Source organism: Ambystoma mexicanum, chromosome 5q, assembly GCF_040938575.1.
Source record: "Ambystoma mexicanum isolate Mex_15411 chromosome 5q, UKY_AmexF1_1, whole genome shotgun sequence".
NCBI lineage: Eukaryota > Metazoa > Chordata > Amphibia > Caudata > Ambystomatidae > Ambystoma > Ambystoma mexicanum.
The window spans coordinates 93573907-93592716 of NC_090933.1; the positions used below are offsets into that span (position 1 = coordinate 93573907).

General features: G+C 46.6%; 1 protein-coding gene across 1 annotated transcript in view; it reads right to left on the reverse strand.

The window, feature by feature from the left end:
- The window catches only part of CLPTM1L (CLPTM1 like), a 938124-nt gene that overhangs the window by 680373 nt on the left and 238941 nt on the right, over positions 1 to 18810 (reverse strand). The window contains exon 6 of the mRNA XM_069620583.1: positions 2552 to 2669. Coding sequence (XP_069476684.1) covers positions 2552 to 2669 — 118 coding nt within the window. The remainder of the gene's footprint in view (positions 1 to 2551; positions 2670 to 18810) is intronic.

The window sequence follows — 18810 nt, forward strand, 5'->3', positions numbered from 1 at the left end:
CATTATGTTGTTTTGTAGTTGCAAGACTGCCGCTGATGAGTCCATCTCCTTGAAAGACCAACTCACTTCCAGACTCGTCAGCGGACACAGAAGAGGAATCCTGAGGAGGTTTCAAGGTTCTCTACATCCTTAAAGGGGAACTTTCAGAGCAAGATGATTTACGCGAGTGTGGACCCACCCGAGAAACAAAGCCTTTTGATGCCTTGGTCAAGTTCTCCATGTTGGATGCAATCCTGCTATTGGATCTTGGGCAGGGACCTCGCGTTTGTCATTTTTCAGCTGTAAGTTCTCTTGAACAGGATTTATACTTGGACTTTACCCGTTATCAGAGCCGCTAGCTCTGGCGTGCTTCGCTTTCTTTTGACGTGCGATATTGCAGGATAGGCTAGCCGCCAGTAGGGAGTGTTGCCCCTCTAAAGCCTCTATTGTTGGCCGCAAGTCACCCAACACTTGCGGTGCAGCAAATATGCAGCCCAAGTAAGCCCACTGATTCAGTGGGTCAGGGGAGCTCTTCCTCAAACATATCCTTATCCATGCTCGGAGGGCGTCCTCCCCAACACTCTAGTACAAGGCAAGCTCTGTGTCAACTTCTATCGCCTAGGCGGTGACTTGGGGAATATAGGCGTCAGACTCTACAAAAAGCGGCCACCCTGCAATATCCTCCACATCTGCCGCTGAGAACCACGCAAGGGTGTTGCAGGGTTGCCACTTAGATTAGCATTAGTAGATTAATGATAGGTGACAGCCAGGGAGCCCTCCCTCCGCTCGCGCTCCACCCACAAGGTACTCTCTTCTGATCAGACAACCGTACAAGCCCTTGATTAAAGTTAACACACTTCAACATTGTGCTATCTGTATCATTCATCAAGGTAGTTAGATCTTCTATAGGGGCAGGGGGATCACTCACCTCAGTGGTTTGCATTGGGCTTGACAATGACAAGTCCTGGAGCCAAAGTTGCTGACGCATGCAAGGACCACCCGGCGACATGGTTTTCCCAACCAAGACGGACCAGGAGACAGGGACTTGTCTGCGACTCGCCTAAACTCAGTCTCAACTCCTGCTGCCAACTCACACACTGATGCTACGTGCCGGGCTACTCCTTATGTGGAAAGCCAGATTTTGTAAGGCCACAGGCATTGAGTTTAACAAAACACAGCACACACAGTAAAGCACAGGTTTCACCAGCGTCCTCTCCATCCTCACTGTCTGAACTCCTGCTGCCAACTCACTAATTATAGATTCAGTTTTCCTAATCTGTACAGCTTCTGGTCTGAGGTGTGTGCTAAACTAACAGAGATAACAGATTTGAACACCGAGACAGAACCTAAACAATGCTAGTAGAAGGGCATCTCCTCATGAGAATGAAGGTGGGGCTATTGCTAGCGAAATTATGTATATTAAGAAACTGGAAGAAAACACATTCACCCCTTATAGCAAACTGGTCAAGCAACATCACCTGGGCAAATGCTAATGAAGAACTATATATTGCCACGCTGCTGGGAACCTCAAGACCAAAGGATATGTGAGCTGATTACAGGAAATATCTCTCAGGGTTGAAGGCTGCACTTATTGCCAACAGCTCACAGGGCTAGAATGCCTCAGCCGGGTACTGGTATTTGGTATTTGGTAACTGGTATTTTGTCTGTACTTGTCAAGCATCATTTGTCTGTAATTGGAAGGAGATCCAGAGGGGTTAGGATTTTTTTTCCGTCATGACTAATAAGATGCTTCAGCTGCAGACTCAGTGGGGACCATTTGAACCTTGTCTTAGTGTCCCTCACCCCGCCCCTCTCTTTTGCATTCTTCCATTTCTAACTTGTATCTCTCTTACCTCTAATAAATGTTTCCGTTTCTTCTGTTCTCTTTTGCTCCTGGGGGAGGGGTTTCATAAAAGCGACATTGAGTCAGGGATGTATGCTCATTACTGAAAAATGAGGCTAAAGACATTTTTCTCCAGATTGATATTCTGGAGACTGCTTGTGTATTTGTTTCAATGCATAGCCCAAGAGAATGACTTAAAAACAAAGTTTTCTGTTTGCTTTACCCATGCTTGCTTTTATATTGAGGACAGATACATGAACTATGAATCAGTATTTGTATACATCTATGTACAAACACTTCAACTTGTTAAACTGTATTTGAACTATTCCAATTGTCTTGACAAATACATTTATGGCTTTACACAGGTGGTTAGCATGAAGCGTGTGTAGGCTTGGCAGCTTAGATTGACAGGTATAATTTAAATAGATCATTCTGAATTCTGCAAGTGTGATTGGATTACCTTTGTACAAATAGCAACTCATAGAACTATTGTTTGGTTTTAAATGGAATGAAGGAAGACTTTTTTCATTCAACCAACAAGTATTGTACTATCGATTCTTGCAGAAATGTATCAATCAGTCAGCTCACAGGAGAACCTGACCCTTAAATGTTTTGCAGCTGAAAAAGGTGGAAGAGCAGGAGGACAGAGAAATGTGAAGCCACGTTGCATACCAAGCGCAGGAACAGCACGTTTTAATTTTTTTCAAATGTTTCATCAATAGTTCTTACCAAATTGCTGGAGTGAGTACACAGAATCTTGCATATGGATCCAAAAGCGAAGCTTTCCAAGAGAGATTTTATCATATGAAACTGTGAGTGGTAGCTCAGTCGTTGAACGGTTTATCATCTGCAAAGAAAATGACAGGTACATATGCTACATCATTAGAAACAGAAAAAGGCAAGCAAATGGGCTGTGTTATAAAAAATTACCACAGAAAAGATGAAAACATTGCTAACCTGTACTGATAAAAGTGCATGAGCATGTTTTCAATGTGTTATGAAAGTCACAGTGATGGACAAAATTACCAGAGTTGAAAAACCAGCTGCCACTGTAGCGAACACCTGGCCTATTGCACTCCCAACCCATGCATGAAGGAGGGGGTCCATTTACTGGGTGGTTCAGTATGTTTGAAATTGCCAATGAGGAATTAAGTATACGCTTCACCAACACCAAGCAGTTACATCCACTTTGAAATGAGAGTTGGAGCTCAAACTATCAAGTAACAGTTTCAACTATATAGGACATCATAATTCATCAAATACAAGAACACATCAAATGTATATGTAAACAGGCACATCATGTATACATGAATCAATACTTGTGTCACAGATGCCCTCCACAACACACCTACACTCATTTGCATTGAAGGTTTTAATATGGTCTCGCGAATGGCTGTCCATCTCGCTTGTCTCACCTGGTCTCCTTTCACTCCAGCCCAGACATCTCTAAATCCCAAGGTGTTATCTAGAGATTGGGAACGCTTACTATCTAAAAAGTATGGCTGGTTACTGGTGAGGGCCTAAAAGGCATCCACCTTATGTCTTACTCCCAGCAGGATTTTCCTAGGTGGATCCTAACCTCAGTCCCACAATAAGAAAGTTATCAAAAAGTGGTGCCATCCAATTACCCAAGTCTCTTGGTCTTTACCTATCACGCTCTCATGTTCCCTGACCTGATGTTCTTTCCTTCCTTCCTTCCTTCCTTTCCCTCCACTCACGTCACTCTTCCACCCACCCACTCTCTTCTGCCTCCCTTTCTCATCCTCTCTATGTCCCTCAGATGTTGCTCAGCCTACTGCTACTTTCTTATCGCTAACTACTTCCCTCCATTACACTGTGCTAATACTCTCCACTCCCACTCTATAGTAAAGCATGCTCCAATACTCTGAGGCAATTCAAGGGTTTTTATTTAGATTTCTAAAGGGTACTTTGGTCGACTGCCTCACTCTCTCTCTCTCATCTTGTAAAGTGCATCCTCCATAACCTAGGCATCCCAAGACGCGGGTTAATAGATCCTGATTATTTACCCCAACTGTCCAAGATCTTGCTTGAACTAGAAGCAAAGAGCTAAAGGCAGCCCGCCATCTCCATCTAAAGTCCCTCGGACTTCTTAAATGTGTGCCAACTCTATCGTAAGTGTGTGCTTAAGGGGGTATGAGTTTGTGCCTAACAGCCATTCTACCCAACTATCTCCTTTCTATCATGACCACATTTTCCTTCCCCACTCCATAACTCTCAATACTCTCCTTCCCCAACTCCACCCGACCCCTTTCTTTCTTCCCTCTTTCCATTTTCCCTTCGGTGTCTCTCGCTCCTTATAGGCCTCGCTTGCACCCTTTGAGGTTACTACCATCTCCATAACACTACTTCTCCGTCCTCCACTCTACTACTCCCTCCTCCACTCTACTACTCCCTCCTCCACTCTACTACTCCCTCCTCCACTCTACTACCCCCTCTTCCCCAACTGCTAATCAGACCCCCCTCCTTTCTCTCAGTCCCAAACACTTCACATTCACATTTACACTACCTCACCCCAACCACACCGTCATGCACATTCACAGGAATACCCTTGAACTCGCTAGTCAATACTTCACCTGCTCCAGAAATCATCTCCACACTCGGCTTCTCTCACCACTGGTCTTTTGGTCTGTTGCCGCCTCCTCCTCCTCCACTGACTCGACACAAATAACCTGCCCCTTCCTACTTCCCCATTTGTACTGTCCCCCCACGCCCCATACTGCTTCCAATGGCCCACTGACCCTGGACAATCTGGCCCCTTCTTCCCAATCCCGGGACAGTGAAGTTGCTAAATTGCGGGCTAGACCCCAACCCTTTTCTCTGTGCGGATCTGCCATTATCTCTCAATGGAGTCTCATGGTTCACCAAGTCCCAGTTCATGTTAGGGGGCCTGTTGATGGCATTGCACCAGGTAAATAAGGCTCTGCTTAGGGTGTCTAACTGCTTTTCATGTCCAGGGTCATCTAAGTTTGGTCCCTGTTAGCTGTGCACCCGCTGGTGTTGTGTAGCAGCCTGCAGTTCGTTCCAGGGTCATGCGAGTCCTGTGGCTCCTGCGCTGCTCTCTCTCCCACTAGATGTTGATCCAGTCTGGAGGCTTTGTTCGCGTATGGCTTTAATGGACTGCTGTTGCTCATTTGGCTCTCGCTGATAACCGGGTATGGCACGTTGTCTCTGAACAAAGAAAGACTCTGGCGGGCATCTTGCCGAGTAGGCATGATGTGAGACAATATTGTACTGCACAAAAACATACTGGCACAAGAGGGGGGCAGGAATTGAGGCCCTTTCAACTGCCACCACCGTCCTGATGGTTAGGACAGACTCTGGATTTCTCCCTGGTAGGTCTCCCACCCCCAGCTGTGAGGGATTCCCATCCCCTCTTAACGTGGCCTTGTCACAGAACTCAGAGCAATCAGGTTTGTTGAAACTAAGGACCAGGGCAAAACAACCACAAAATTACACTTCGAGATAGTAGGTGAGCACGTGTATTTATACTGCAAATTTAGTTGAGAAAAGGTGGGGCTGGTCTTTGTCACCAGAAAGTACTGTGCGAAAGAAAACATTTTCCAATTTGATTTTTTTCTTTAGCAAGGATAATCACAGACTGTTAGGCAGCCTGAGCCATTAGGAATGCTAGCACTAAAAAAAGTGCTGACTTTGCGACGGCGGCCTTGGCACCGGCAAGTGTTAACATGCAGACATTGGCATTATTGTATGGAATAGGCAGGACAGTGCGGGCGGTCAGAAATGTGCGGCGACAACTTGATGAGTTTTTGAACAAATGCCATTTTATTAAATAAAAAGGTTGGATAAACGCCTCACTAACCCTACCATGACAAGGAATTCCCTGCCTAAAACAAACTAAAGGAAAACACTAACAAATGGTTTCTGTCACTAATACTTATATACACACCAAGTCAATAAGGAATTATATGGCAGTTTAATAATAGCAAACAAATCAATATAGGTCACAACACAATAGATGCTTCTTCCGAAAACCTGGGGGAATTCCCCTTCCCCAGATACAAGCGGGTCCTTCTTTAAATGTTCAAAAAAGGATAAGGAAATCCTGTATCATAACCAAAAGTTCCACTTCAGTTCTTTTTCTAATTCAACACGCAAACACAAAGTTCCAACTTGGGTTCCAAGGCTAGTTCACAATAGTTTAATAACACTTTCCCCTTTCCACTTGCACTCAAGGTCTTCAAACAACTTCTTATCAACAATAAATTGTTTGTAACTTCCTTAACTCCAAAGCAAACGTCTGTGTCAGGATGTTTTTGGCACCCTCTTGTGGAAGTGTGTGTGTGTGTGTGTGTGTGTGTGTGTGTGTGTGTGTGTGTGTGTGTGTGTGTGTGTGTGTGTGTGTGTGTGTGTGTGTGTGTGTGTGTGTGTGTGTGTGTGTGTGTGTGTGTGTGTGTGTGTGTGTGTGTGTGTGTGTGTGTGTGTGTGTGTGTGTGTGTGTGTGTGTGTGTGTGTGTGTGTGTGTGTGTGTGTGTGTGTGTGTGTGTGTGTGTGTGTGTGTGTGTGTGTGTGTGTGTGTGTGTGTGTGTGTGTGTGTGTGTGTGTGTGTGTGTGTGTGTGTGTGTGTGTGTGTGTGTGTGTGTGTGTGTGTGTGTGTGTGTGTGTGTGTGTGTGTGTGTGTGTGTGTAGAGGGATATGTGTTGTGATGTGCTTGTCTTTGTATGTATGAGCTGAGAGAATGTTGATGTGCTGCTATGGAATGTTTAGTTATGTATGTTGAGTCAGGGATCCACTCTGGGTCATTTGGAAGAAGTTAGCCTGGGTGATGGGACCCAGTGGTTCGCTCTGTAACAGCTTGAAGCAATTTACAATAAAGCTTATATAAAAGGAACCTACTGAAGTGTCCAAGAGACCGCTTTATTACAATTACCCATCCAGTTAGGAAAGTGAGTGTGCAGAATGTATCCGTTAGGGATGAGAGCCCTGAGAAGTTTGCAGAGTGTTAAATAGTAGGTAGCAAATGAAGTGTTGGGGGGACGCCCTACGAGCATGGATAAGGATATGTTTGAGGAAGAGCTCCCCTAAAAATGTTTATTAGAGTTGCATCTCTCCTTAAACAGATGCAGTTAGTTTTCTTCCCCAGTTCATCCTCTTGTGGATGTGTGTGTGTAGGAACGGTGATGTGTTGTGACATGCTGTGTGTGTGTGGTGGTGTTGTAAGGAAAGAAGATGTGTTGTGAAGTGCTTGTCTTTGTATGTATGAGTTGAGAGACTGTTGATGTGAGTTAGTGGAATGTTTGGGTATGGATATCGTGTCAAGGTTCCACCCTGGGGTCAGTTGGAAGAAGTTAGACTGGGTGATGGGAACCAGTGGTACGCTCTGTAACAGCTTGAAGCAACTCATAATAAAGCTTATGTGAAGTAAGTGTGTGTGTGTGTGTGTGTGTGTGTGTGTGTAAGTGTGTGTGTAAGTGTGCACACACAAGGAAAGGAGATGTGTTGTGAAGTGCTTGTCTTTGTATATGTCGCTTAAAGGATACTGGCGGAACAGTAACTGCATGCATTTCCCTTTTGTGCCACGAAGCACTCATCTCACAGCACCTCCATACCGCGAGAAACAAGACAAAGACACCGGTCCCGATACTGGAACTGGTAGTGAGATTCTCACTACTTCTCGCTGCTTCACAGTTAAATATGCCCAGCCAGATGAAAACATTGCGGCTTCCGAAATGCTTCCGACAGTGCCTCATAGTGCGCATGGTCTTGCTTGTCGCCAACACACTTCTGCCTCCGACACTGCTGCGCATTGACTCACTTCCTCGATCACACCATGCTTCACGAGAAACAGTGACTCCGAAACAAAGAGTTTCCGTACAATATCTCCGATGACATCACGTCCTCCAACGTTGCAGGTTCTTTACTCTAACACTCCCGAGGATCCATTGTAACGGCTACTTGGAATTTCTCCCACAGAACGCTGACTCCCACCTCATAGCAGTGCGTCAGATTCCACTCGTTTGCCAAGTCCCCCAGCACAGCCCGTGACGTCACCACACTGATGCTGTCTGGGGACAGCCACATATTTCCGCTGGCCAACGGCCCACCATGTCAGCCCTCTCACTATACGGCAAGGTTGTCCTCTCTCCACTGACATTTCTCCTTGCTTACATTGCCCCATCTGGCAGCAACTTTTACTTCATGGCACCAGTCACGGTCAGGCCAACACTGCACTAAACTCACTGGTTCTTCACATGTCAGTTAATTGTTGTTTTGCCCTGGAACACCGGGGACTCAATCCACGCTACGCTTCCCTTCCGTATATTGGGCCATTCTTCAGTGCCCTTGAACAGGCTTTGTGACCTCATCTCCGCAGTCCTTCCCAAGCTTTCTTCTTCTTCCCTTCAGCCTGGAACCTTGCTGGGCTTCAACTTCCCTTCTCTACCCCTTGTGTACTACCTGGGGCTATGCTTCACTTCTACCCAGAATACTGCACTCAGGCTTCTGCTTACCCTTCCCTTTTTCCCTGGGTTAAACGTGGGGCTTCTCCTTCCTTTCTGCCCTGGGTGCTGTGCTGGGGCTTATTTTCCTCTTCTTACTGCCCTGGGCGATGGGACTTACTTCTCTTGGGGGGCAGTGGTCCCTTTTCTTCTCTGCTGCTCCCCCCTCTGCAGACTGCTCGTTTTCTTTGCTATGGGTTCTTTTTCTTTTCTCATAAGAAATCCTTGTCACCAGTGTAATAAAGCTGTCTCTTGGACACTTCAGTAGGTTCCTTCATATAAGCTTTATTGTAAGTTGCTTCAAGCTGTTACAGAGCGAACCCCTGGGTCCCATCACCCAAGCTAACTTCCTTCAACTGACCCACAGTGGAAACCTGACACGACATACATAACCAAACATTCCACAGCAGCACATCAACATTCTTTCAGCTCATACATACAAAGAAAAGCACTTCAACAAGGCAACACCCTGTGTTTTTCAATTGCCTTAGTGTGTATCCTTTTTGGCTTTGGCAATGATCGTTTGAGTTCCCTTCTTTATATATTGCCCCTTTAGGTGGTTGGCTGTCCTTATCACCCACTTATATAGCAATGATCACCTTCGGATGGAATCTTAGGACTTTGTCTGCCAACTGCTTTTGTTTATATCAACTTGGTATATGTTCGAGTCAGTAATCTGGTTTATATCAGGTCAGTATTCAATAATGAGTCTGGGCTCAGGCAACGAGTAACCAGGTCGCACTCTGGGGACACAACTCAACAGTGAACTCACAGGTGCCATACTGGTCCGGGTACCAATTTGAAGTCCCAATCACAAAAGTTATTTCTTTAAACAGCTTCTATTTTACAGTAAGCTATTAGGAGATTGGGGTTTTGGGAAAAGTTACCTAAGGGGGGGAGGGGTCTCCCATTCCACCTGACCTATTTCCCCACACACCACGTGATCCCTCCGGCTAACACCGCCCCCAGGATAAGGATCCGAAAGTGTCTGCCTTTCCATGGCCACATGAGAGGGGTTCCAGCTAAGGTTTCCTGGGTGAATCATCTCTGATTCATCACACCACCTACTAACTAATGGAAAAACACAAGATGGCAAGAGGTGGAGAAGGAGGCAGGTAGCCCTTAAGGTTACATCTGAAATGGGGTGTTTACTTGGAGGTTTGCATCACACAACCAAATGGAAACGGCATGTACATAGGAGAGCAAACAATGACTAACTTATCAATAGCAATTAAATGGCATCATTCAATAGGTCACTGAATGTGATCAACATGGTCTTTGCTAAAACCACGTTCACCATCAGAGTCTGCCAAGTTCGACACAGTGTTAATAGTTAATTTCCTTCACACAAACATGTTTGTACAAGGTAGGTTGTTTGCTAAACATGGACACATTCGGCTGATCCCACTCAAATAATCACAAGACGGACAGAGCCGGTGAACAGGCCCCGTCAGGGGGGGCGCGAGGTGAGTCCAACCCAAGCCAAACAGGGTGCCAGTGTCAGCAGGACCCCTGCCCAGCCCTCCTTACCTGCATCAATTTCGCTGCAGCAGGGTAAGACCCCAGCAGCAGCCGGATGACACACGCAGGAAACAGACATCAATCTGAAAACCTAGGGGGTTGTGAGCGGCACAACACGTTGAGAAGGGTTGCCATGAACCCGGGGGTACAGCAACTCCCACAACACCGGCTGGCAAGAGACGCAACCCAGCTACCTTGCAGAATGGGGAACGGCGAACAGAATAACACCAGTCGCTGCAAAAGGAACATGAAATTGGCCCACTAACCCACCTGGGATTGTTCCTAAAGGTGAGAGGCCCTATAAATCAGGGCCCCACTAAATCACCATGGATTTACTGTGAGAGGGGGGGAAGACCGCTAGAGGAGCTTGAAGAGAATAGATGGTCTTGGAGAAATGCAGCGTAAAGGGGGCAGGCCTCGAGAGCCAGGTAAGGTATTGGACAGGGTGAGTATCCAATCATGGGAAGGGGTGGGGATAGAAGGAGGTGTGTGTGAATCTGTAAGGGTGGGTTAGTTGGGCGAGGACATGAGATGGCAGAGGACGTCCAAGAGACTAGAGAAGACAAAGTGTTTGGAGTGCTGCGGTTATTGCTAAGGAGAAGGTCTGTGGAGTGTGTGTGAGAAAGAGGAGAGCATGAGTAAAAGTGGTAGAGTGAGAGTGGAATAGCAATGGTGTTAGAGGTGGTAGTAGTAGTTCGGAGTGAGGCAGCAGGAGTAGCGGGTGAAGGAAATAAGTAGTAGACTTGTAGTCAGTAGTAGAGGGGTGAGCAGTGCACAATATCCCTGGGCGGCTAGAGTGTGGAAGAGTGACAGTGAGTGGGAGTAGGGGAGTAGCTATTGGCATGGAGTAATATAGAGCTTGAAATGCGAGGAACAGTAAGGAGTAGGGAGGGAAGTAAGATCGAAGGATAGATGTGGAAAGGCGGAGTGAGACTGGAGTGTCAGTAAGGAAGTGAGAGAAAGAAAATTAAAAAGGGAACAGGTACGAGAATGTATGCACAGAGCAAGTAGGACACAGGGGGAATGAAGACACCGCTCATTACTCCCTGAGAATACTAAAAAGGAATAGGCAAGGAAGAGTCAGAAGTTCCCCAGGGAGTCACATCCGGCGACTTTGGGAAAACACCTGAAGTGAGTAAGAGAAAAAGACCGATAGGGCTTACTGATCCAAGTCCTATTAACACCCCAATAGGGACATCTGGGGTAGACAGATTGGAACCAAGACCGGGGCACAGCAGTGAGAGAGAGGGCTAGCTCTAGCACCAGTTCCACTAAAATCCCAATACCCCCAAAGAACTTTGAGATTAACAGCCATTCTGACCGCTTTTATTTCAACAAACAACCCTGGACGTTCTTTAAGAGTCAACGTGATTCTTTGTGAAAGGACCACCCTTGTAACAAGACGTAGAACCAATCCTGTTTCTTCTCGTTTCTCAGGAGAACCTAAAAGGATGCATGATCGTACCTATGGGGGAGGATTGAGCTCAAGCCACCACAGGTACAGTGGAAGCCTGTGCTGTTACGCTGGGTAGGTCAATTCTGGTGGTAAGACTATGTCAGATGCATGGTGAGCAGAGGATTCCTGGAGCCCGTGGAACAGTGCAGAGTGCCCAACAACCAGAGGTCCCCCATAAGTTGGAGACCAAACTGCCAGAGACGCAAGCAGTGCTCCAGATAATATTTTGAAGTGGGAGTAGTCACTCCCTATTATTTAAAGTTGGGATTAAAATGATTTTTTGGGGAGTAACAATGTAAGTCCATTGCCCAACATGAGTATTTTATAATCGAGTAAAATATGTTAACTGGAAAACAGAAATGTGTTTTCTAATTATTTAATTGCACCTAGATAGACCTGCACATGAAAGGATATAGGTTTACTTCTTCCAATCAGGCAGTAATAATAGCAGTTTCCTCCTGTGCTACTCGATGCACTGCTGGTCCAAACATATCCATGAAGTTGTTTGCTTTCTTTTTCCTATTTTCTTTTTGGCAGCATTTTTACTGCCCAATTTTACTTTTTGGGAGTATTTGCTTATTTTTAGGGAGTAAAAGTGGCTGATACACCCCTTATCAGTAGGGCTGGATGGAACACCCCAACATTCTGCAAGCCAAGATGAAGATTCACTGCAAGAGAGCCAATGACCTTGAAGACGCGGATCCACAGCCACTAGAGACACAACCCTCCTTCAACTCAACACACAAAGGAATGACCCTCAGATATTGGCCGCTTTTGGGCAGGTAACCTCGGAGGAATAGGTTTGTGTCCAAACGGGTCCTTTTTTCTTCCAGAAAAAGGGATTACTTATCGAGGAGACGTGGCAAAGGATGGGCTTCAAGATACAACTGGTGGTTTGTCGCAGTCATCGAATGGTAGTGCTTGAGCTGGCCTACTCCCATCTCATGGCCGTCCATCAGGGGATAGGGAAGACCCAAAGCAAGGCGATACCCTGGTTCTACCGGCCTGGAGTATTGGCAGATGTTAAGAACCATGTTGCAACATGCTAAATCTGCCAGAAAACCTCAGCCACTCCAGTTCCCCTGGCCCCATTACAACCACTTCCCATTATTGAAGCACCCTTTTCCAGAATAGCAATGCACAAACATCAAAATTGTGGAATAAGTACATCTTAGTGATCGCGCTATCCGAGGCATTTCCTCTCCAGACCAACAATAGTCAACACTCGGTTACGCGGCTGGTACGGAGAATAGGGAGGAGGGCAGCGAGACCCCAATGTACTCCACAAGGGTGCGAGAAGGCACAGCCAATCAGGCCAAACAACCCACCAGAGGTCGGGAGACAGAGGACCCCTGGAAGGGGTGAGAACCTTGCAGAAAACGCAGCCAATGAGGCCAAAAGCTACAGAACCCCTGGATGGGGGTGAGAACATTGCACCAAATGCATGGACTATGAGGCCAACTAGCTCACGAGGGGCTGAGGAAACCGGGCAGCTGGATGGGGCAAGAGCATAATAATAAACTGCACACAGCCAACAAGACCAAATAGTCCACGAGGGACAGAGAGCCAGGACGCCTGGAGGGTGCGAGCACAGTGTACTACATCTATGACAAGTTAGGCTGTATAGCCCATATTAGGCTAACAGAGACACAAGAAAGAGGGGGCTATCCTGGAGGAAGAAGCAAGAGAGATCCTGATGTTGAACACACAAGAGACTGAATTAACCAAACACATTTTGCAATCGGAGACCAATCTTTATGAACTTAGCAGAATCCTGCTGAGGCGGGATCAAGACTCGAGAGTCCCCTTCTACACAATGTTGTAATAAACACAGATCATTTCCTTTGTCTTTTTAACTATAAATAAAGGCTGAGGCCTGCATCAAGAAGGGGAAAAGACAAACTACAAGTATGTGGGGATCAAGCCAAGAGGGAAGAAGAATACTTCCATGGGCCACTTTATGTTCCTTTACTGTTAGTGGAAGTGCTGGCAACAGGACAGAATAGGTTTTGGACGGAGGACGGATGTCATTTTTAAAAGACATCCTGACTAGCATCATTTTTATTTTTTAGAATAGAGAACCACCATCACTAGAGTCATGGATAGGATAGGCATTTCTTTGCTTTAATAAACCTGAAGTCGTTGAAGCATGTCTTTATGTCCATCTCCTATGTCTGACGTATCACAGATCCCATAACTTTGGGTACTAGTTTCAGAGAGCAATCTCTGTGTTTTGAACTCATACAATCTAATACCAACATCTTTTGTTATACTGTCACTAAAAACTGTCTTGGTTGCAATGTCGACAATTTCAGGTCCATCATATGAAAATGGATTTCAAACAGGTCCAAGTTCAATAAGCAATCTGTTTCATGAACAGCCTCTCTGGTATCCCTGCTGTACACAATATCTATTCCAATGTATGGTCAAGTACTGGCAATGTTGAAAAGTATCATGCAAGTGCCCTAGGGTGTTGTGTTATGCCTACTATACAGCAAGGAACATTCAAAGCTCTGCTTTGATGTTCAAGCACTTCATTGGCTCCAAGAGTTCTGACTGGAATATTAGTTTTCCTCAAAACCCAGTTTCCCATTTCAAACTTTTCCCATATTGCACGATCTGACCCTTTCAAAACACTAACTTCTTCATGTCATTACGTCATCAACGCAGAGTGATTATGAAAGTTTAATGCAAAGAAATAGATTCATTTCTTTTTTAACTGATGAAATGTGTGATCTGTGCAATCCAGTCAACATCTAACCAGCCTTATTACTTGCAACAACAGATTCCATCATTGCATGTAATCCCACATCATTGTTAATGTTGAAAAACGCGGACATTTTACATTGTCAAACTCCTTCATTTTTACATGGTGGCTGGCAGGTCTTGAATATTGCAACTTGTCAGGAGATATTTATAATTTTGCAACTTTACCTCCATAGTTCCAATGGACCTTCAATCGTTTTGCTCTGTTTTTGTTCTGTCCTGACTTTTTGAAGGGATGTAAAGCCTTCAGCTTCATTTCCCTTTTGCCAATTTGTTATGGGGAAACTGATCAGTCCTTCAGGCTATGAGTACTGGGAAAATATGTTTCCTTTGGGTGATGTTATAACATTGCACAAAGTATCTTACAATGCAGTGCAATGGGAATGCTTTCGTATCAGCCTAGCTTTTTACACTTGGGATTTTTGGTTACTTTTATATGCGCCTAAAGGCAAGCTGTTGGCTGCAGACACATTTTGACAAAGTTTGCATTATTTTTAGTGTACGCATTCAGGTTCACTGCTTATGGCTACTAATTGTGGCTAGTGCCCTAGAATGGCCGTGCCGCGAGACTTTTGCTTGTAGTTTGGTCTTCTTCATGCCTTTCCAGGTCATGAAACCCCTTATAAAGGTCATGCACTTGCCCAGGAAATGGGGGGGAGGGAGGGTGTCTGTGTGTCTGCATGCATTTGTGTCTGCGTGTGTATATGTGTGTGTGTCTGCGTGTGTGTGTGTCTGCGTGTGTGTGTGTGTCTGCGTGTGTGTGTGTGTGTGTGTGTGTGTGCGTGCGTGTGTCTGCGTGCGTGTGTGTGTCTGCGTGCGTGTGTGTGTCTGCGTGCGTGTGTGTGTCTGCGTGCGTGTGTGTGTCTGCGTGCGTGTGTGTGTCTGCGTGTGTGTGTGTGTCTGCGTGTGTGTGTGTGTGTCTGCGTGCGTGTGTGTGTCTGCGTGCGTGTGTGTGTCTGCGTGCGTGTGTGTGTCTGCGTGTGTGTGTCTGCGTGTGTGTGTGTCTGCGTGTGTGTGTGTCTGCGTGTGTGTGTGTCTGCGTGTGTGTGTGTCTGCGTGTGTGTGTGTCTGCGTGTGTGTGTGTCTGCGTGTGTGTGTGTCTGCGTGTGTGTGTGTCTGCGTGTGTGTGTCTGCGTGTGTGTGTGTCTGCGTGTGTATATGTGTGTGTGTCTGCGTGTGTATATGTGTGTGTGTCTGCGTGTGTATATGTGTGTGTCTGCGTGTGTGTGTCTGCGTGTGTATATGTGTGTGTGTGTGTCTGCGTGTGTGTGTGTGTGTGTGTGTGTGTGTGTGTCTGCGTGTGTGTGTGTGTGTGTCTGCGTGTGTGTGTGTGTGTCTGCGTGTGTGTGTGTCTGCGTGTGTGTGTGTGTCTGCGTGTGTGTGTGTGTCTGCGTGTGTGTGTGTCTGCGTGTGTGTGTGTCTGCGTGTGTGTGTGTCTGCGTGTGTGTGTGTCTGCGTGTGTGTGTGTCTGCGTGTGTGTGTGTCTGCGTGTGTGTGTGTGTCTGCGTGTGTGTGTGTGTCTGCGTGTGTGTGTGTCTGCGTGTGTGTGTGTCTGCGTGTGTGTGTGTCTGCGTGTGTGTGTGTCTGCGTGTGTGTGTGTCTGCGTGTGTGTGTGTCTGCGTGTGTGTGTCTGCGTGTGTGTGTCTGCGTGTGTGTGTGTCTGCGTGTGTGTGTCTGCGTGTGTGTGTCTGCGTGCGTGTGTCTGCGTGCGTGTGTCTGCGTGCGTGTGTCTGCGTGTGTGTGTGTGTCTGCGTGTGTGCGTGTGTGTCTGCGTGTGTGTGTGTCTGCGTGTGTGTGTGTGTCTGCGTGTGTGTGTGTGTGTCTGCGTGTGTGTGTGTGTCTGCGTGTGTGTGTGTCTGCGTGTGTGTCTGCCTGCGTGTGTGTGTGTCTGCCTGCGTGTGTGTCTGCCTGCGTGTGTGTCTGCCTGCGTGTGTGTCTGCCTGCGTGTGTGTCTGCCTGCGTGTGTGTCTGCCTGCGTGTGTGTCTGCCTGCGTGTGTGTCTGCCTGCGTGTGTCTGTCTGCGTGTGTGTGTCTGTCTGCGTGTGTGTGTCTGTCTGCGTGTGTGTGTCTGTCTGCGTGTGTGTGTCTGTCTGCGTGTGTGTGTCTGTCTGCGTGTGTGTGTCTGTCTGCGTGTGTGTGTCTGTCTGCGTGTGTGTGTCTGTCTGCGTGTGTGTGTCTGTCTGCGTGTGTGTGTCTGTCTGCGTGTGTGTGTCTGTCTGCGTGTGTGTGTCTGTCTGCGTGTGTGTGTCTGTCTGCGTGTGTGTGTCTGTCTGCGTGTGTGTGTCTGCGTGTGTGTGTGTCTGCGTGTGTGTGTGTCTGCGTGTGTGTGTGTCTGCGTGTGTGTGTCTGCGTGTGTGTGTCTGCGTGTGTGTGTCTGCGTGTGTGTGTCTGCGTGTGTGTCTGCGTGTGTGTGTCTGCGTGTGTGTCTGCGTGTGTGTGTGTCTGCGTGTGTGTGTGTGTCTGCGTGTGTGTGTGTGTCTGCGTGTGTGTGTCTGCGCACCTGTGCCTGTGTGTGCCTGAGCGCGCGTGTGTGTGTCACACAAAGTGGGTGGGACTGTCTAGTCCCATTCCACATCCATGGTGCCAGAGAGTTCAGGTGTGAGGCATGAGTGAAACCAGGAGTTGTCCCTGTTTGGACAACTACTGGCTGGTTGAATGGTGCACATCCTTACCAGCGTTTCGCTTGGACTTGCTTACAGTCTGGATTTTGGGTAAGCCTATTCCTGCAGCCATTTCTTCAGATCAGAGTTGGAGCCAAGAATCCCTCGTAGAGGAACAGCCGACTGAAGATCCAAAGATGACCCTTGTATGGGCTTCACATCCCTTCCTGCATCTGGCTCGTGAAGGCCTGACAGACTACCTGATCGCCGAAGATCCTGAGCAGTACTTCAGCCCCTGTACTAGTGGGACCAACGAGTCTCGATGCGTACTCGAGGATCCAGCCGTCCCGAGCCTTCAAAAGTGTCCCTGGACCACTGGTGGACTGACCAGCTTTCTTGTGGGTTACCTCACCAGAACCAACACCGTTCGGCAGTTGCACCGGGAAATTTGGAAGTCACCAGCTTGTGGTACAAGACGCATTCAGTCAGAATTTCAGCATCAAGATCGAGAGATCCTGTCCTAAGGGAGCTCTGTCACCACGACTGTAGGATGACTTTCATTACCTTGTGTGTGGAGACCGTCGCAGGAAATTACCTTCCCTGTCCTGTGAAGTGTCTCGAAGAGGCCTGCTTCAGTGAATCTTGCATATCTTTAGCGACAGGGGTTCAGCAACTTCCTACCTGACCGGAAAAATTCTTGCACCCGCAGTTCCTGGGCACCTCACTGTAACCAGTGGCAGGAAATCCAACCTCCACGACCCTCAGCAGGCCCACCAAGTCACATGAGAAAAGTGGAGTCACAGGGGCAAGTAAACAGTGCATCGATTCCCATCCCTGTCCACCATAGGACAACATTGGAAACAAGTCCCTTTGTTGCCCAAACTTCCAATTTAACTGCCTTTTGGTTGTCGAACATGGTCAGTATCTCGTGAAATATACAAGACTATTTACTTACGATATTAAAATGGTTTAAGAGTATTTAATTCCCTCAGCAACACAAGTAAATTATAACTTGTCTGCAAAGAGTCCAAAGAGTCCATCTGGTAAGAAGCATTGTGGCTCCAGTGATCTTTGAGCACCAGTCCCCATTCCTCTTAGGCATTGGGCTGCTTAAGTTAGGGAAATTACTGATTGGTTCCATCATACACTGCTTTATTTTACTTACCTCCTGTGTTGAATAAGTTATGTGAATGCATCGATGAACCTATAGTGAATGTATACAGATTTTGAAATTGACGGGAGCTGGAAACTATTTAGCTCTTACCTGTAGCATAGAAAGAGCCTGGTTAGCTTGACACCACCAGCTACCTTTAGCTCCCGAATGCCACTGTATGCCAAACAAACACACCTATATGACATTTAAAGCATAAGGTGTCATAAGTAATAAAGAACATTATATGTTTCCATCTTATACGGAAGTTAGATTCAGCTCCTAGTTCATCAGTGGTAGCTCCTGGTCACTGGTTAGTGTTGGATACCAAGGAGCTGCTTTTAGGTCCTGCTTATCCACTCTCAATTACAAGCCCTGTGTATATAGGTTTATTATGGAGTATTGTACATGCTAGTTTCATTTTTCAGAGTGTGTAGAAGGCTTAGAATAAATAATTGTCTTTTTACACATACCTTTTCAAACTGAATAACTGTGTATTATATTGCGTGGACTCATTGAGAGACCCATTCACACTATCCTGAGAATAGCCTTGACTGCTCTCCGCGTTTATCTCAATTGTGTTTTGGCTACCTCCCGGAGTTCCGTGTTCATTTGAACTAGGGTGGCCTCCTAAAATCAGTCACCAGGCCATATTCTAGAAATCCATCTATACAAGTTAGTGCTTGGAGTTGAGGATACGGTCTTGTGTACCCTGTATTTATCACTGGTGTAGTACTGCAATTCGGTTTACAAAGAACATTGATTTAAAAGGAATGGGCTCTGTAACAGTAACCTACTCTAGCTACTTAATGGAAATATTTACCCTGACTCTGAAAATGCATCCATTTTGTGTCATTTTGAGTTAGCCTAGGCGCACACATTGAACTGTGGTCTTCAGACTCCATTTTGGTTTCTTTGCTCACAAACTGGGTTGTCATGTCACCAGTAGCAAATGATCACAAGGGCTGCAGTGCTGGTGAACGGGTTCATGTAAAGGAATGCTTGGCTAATGGAATTTA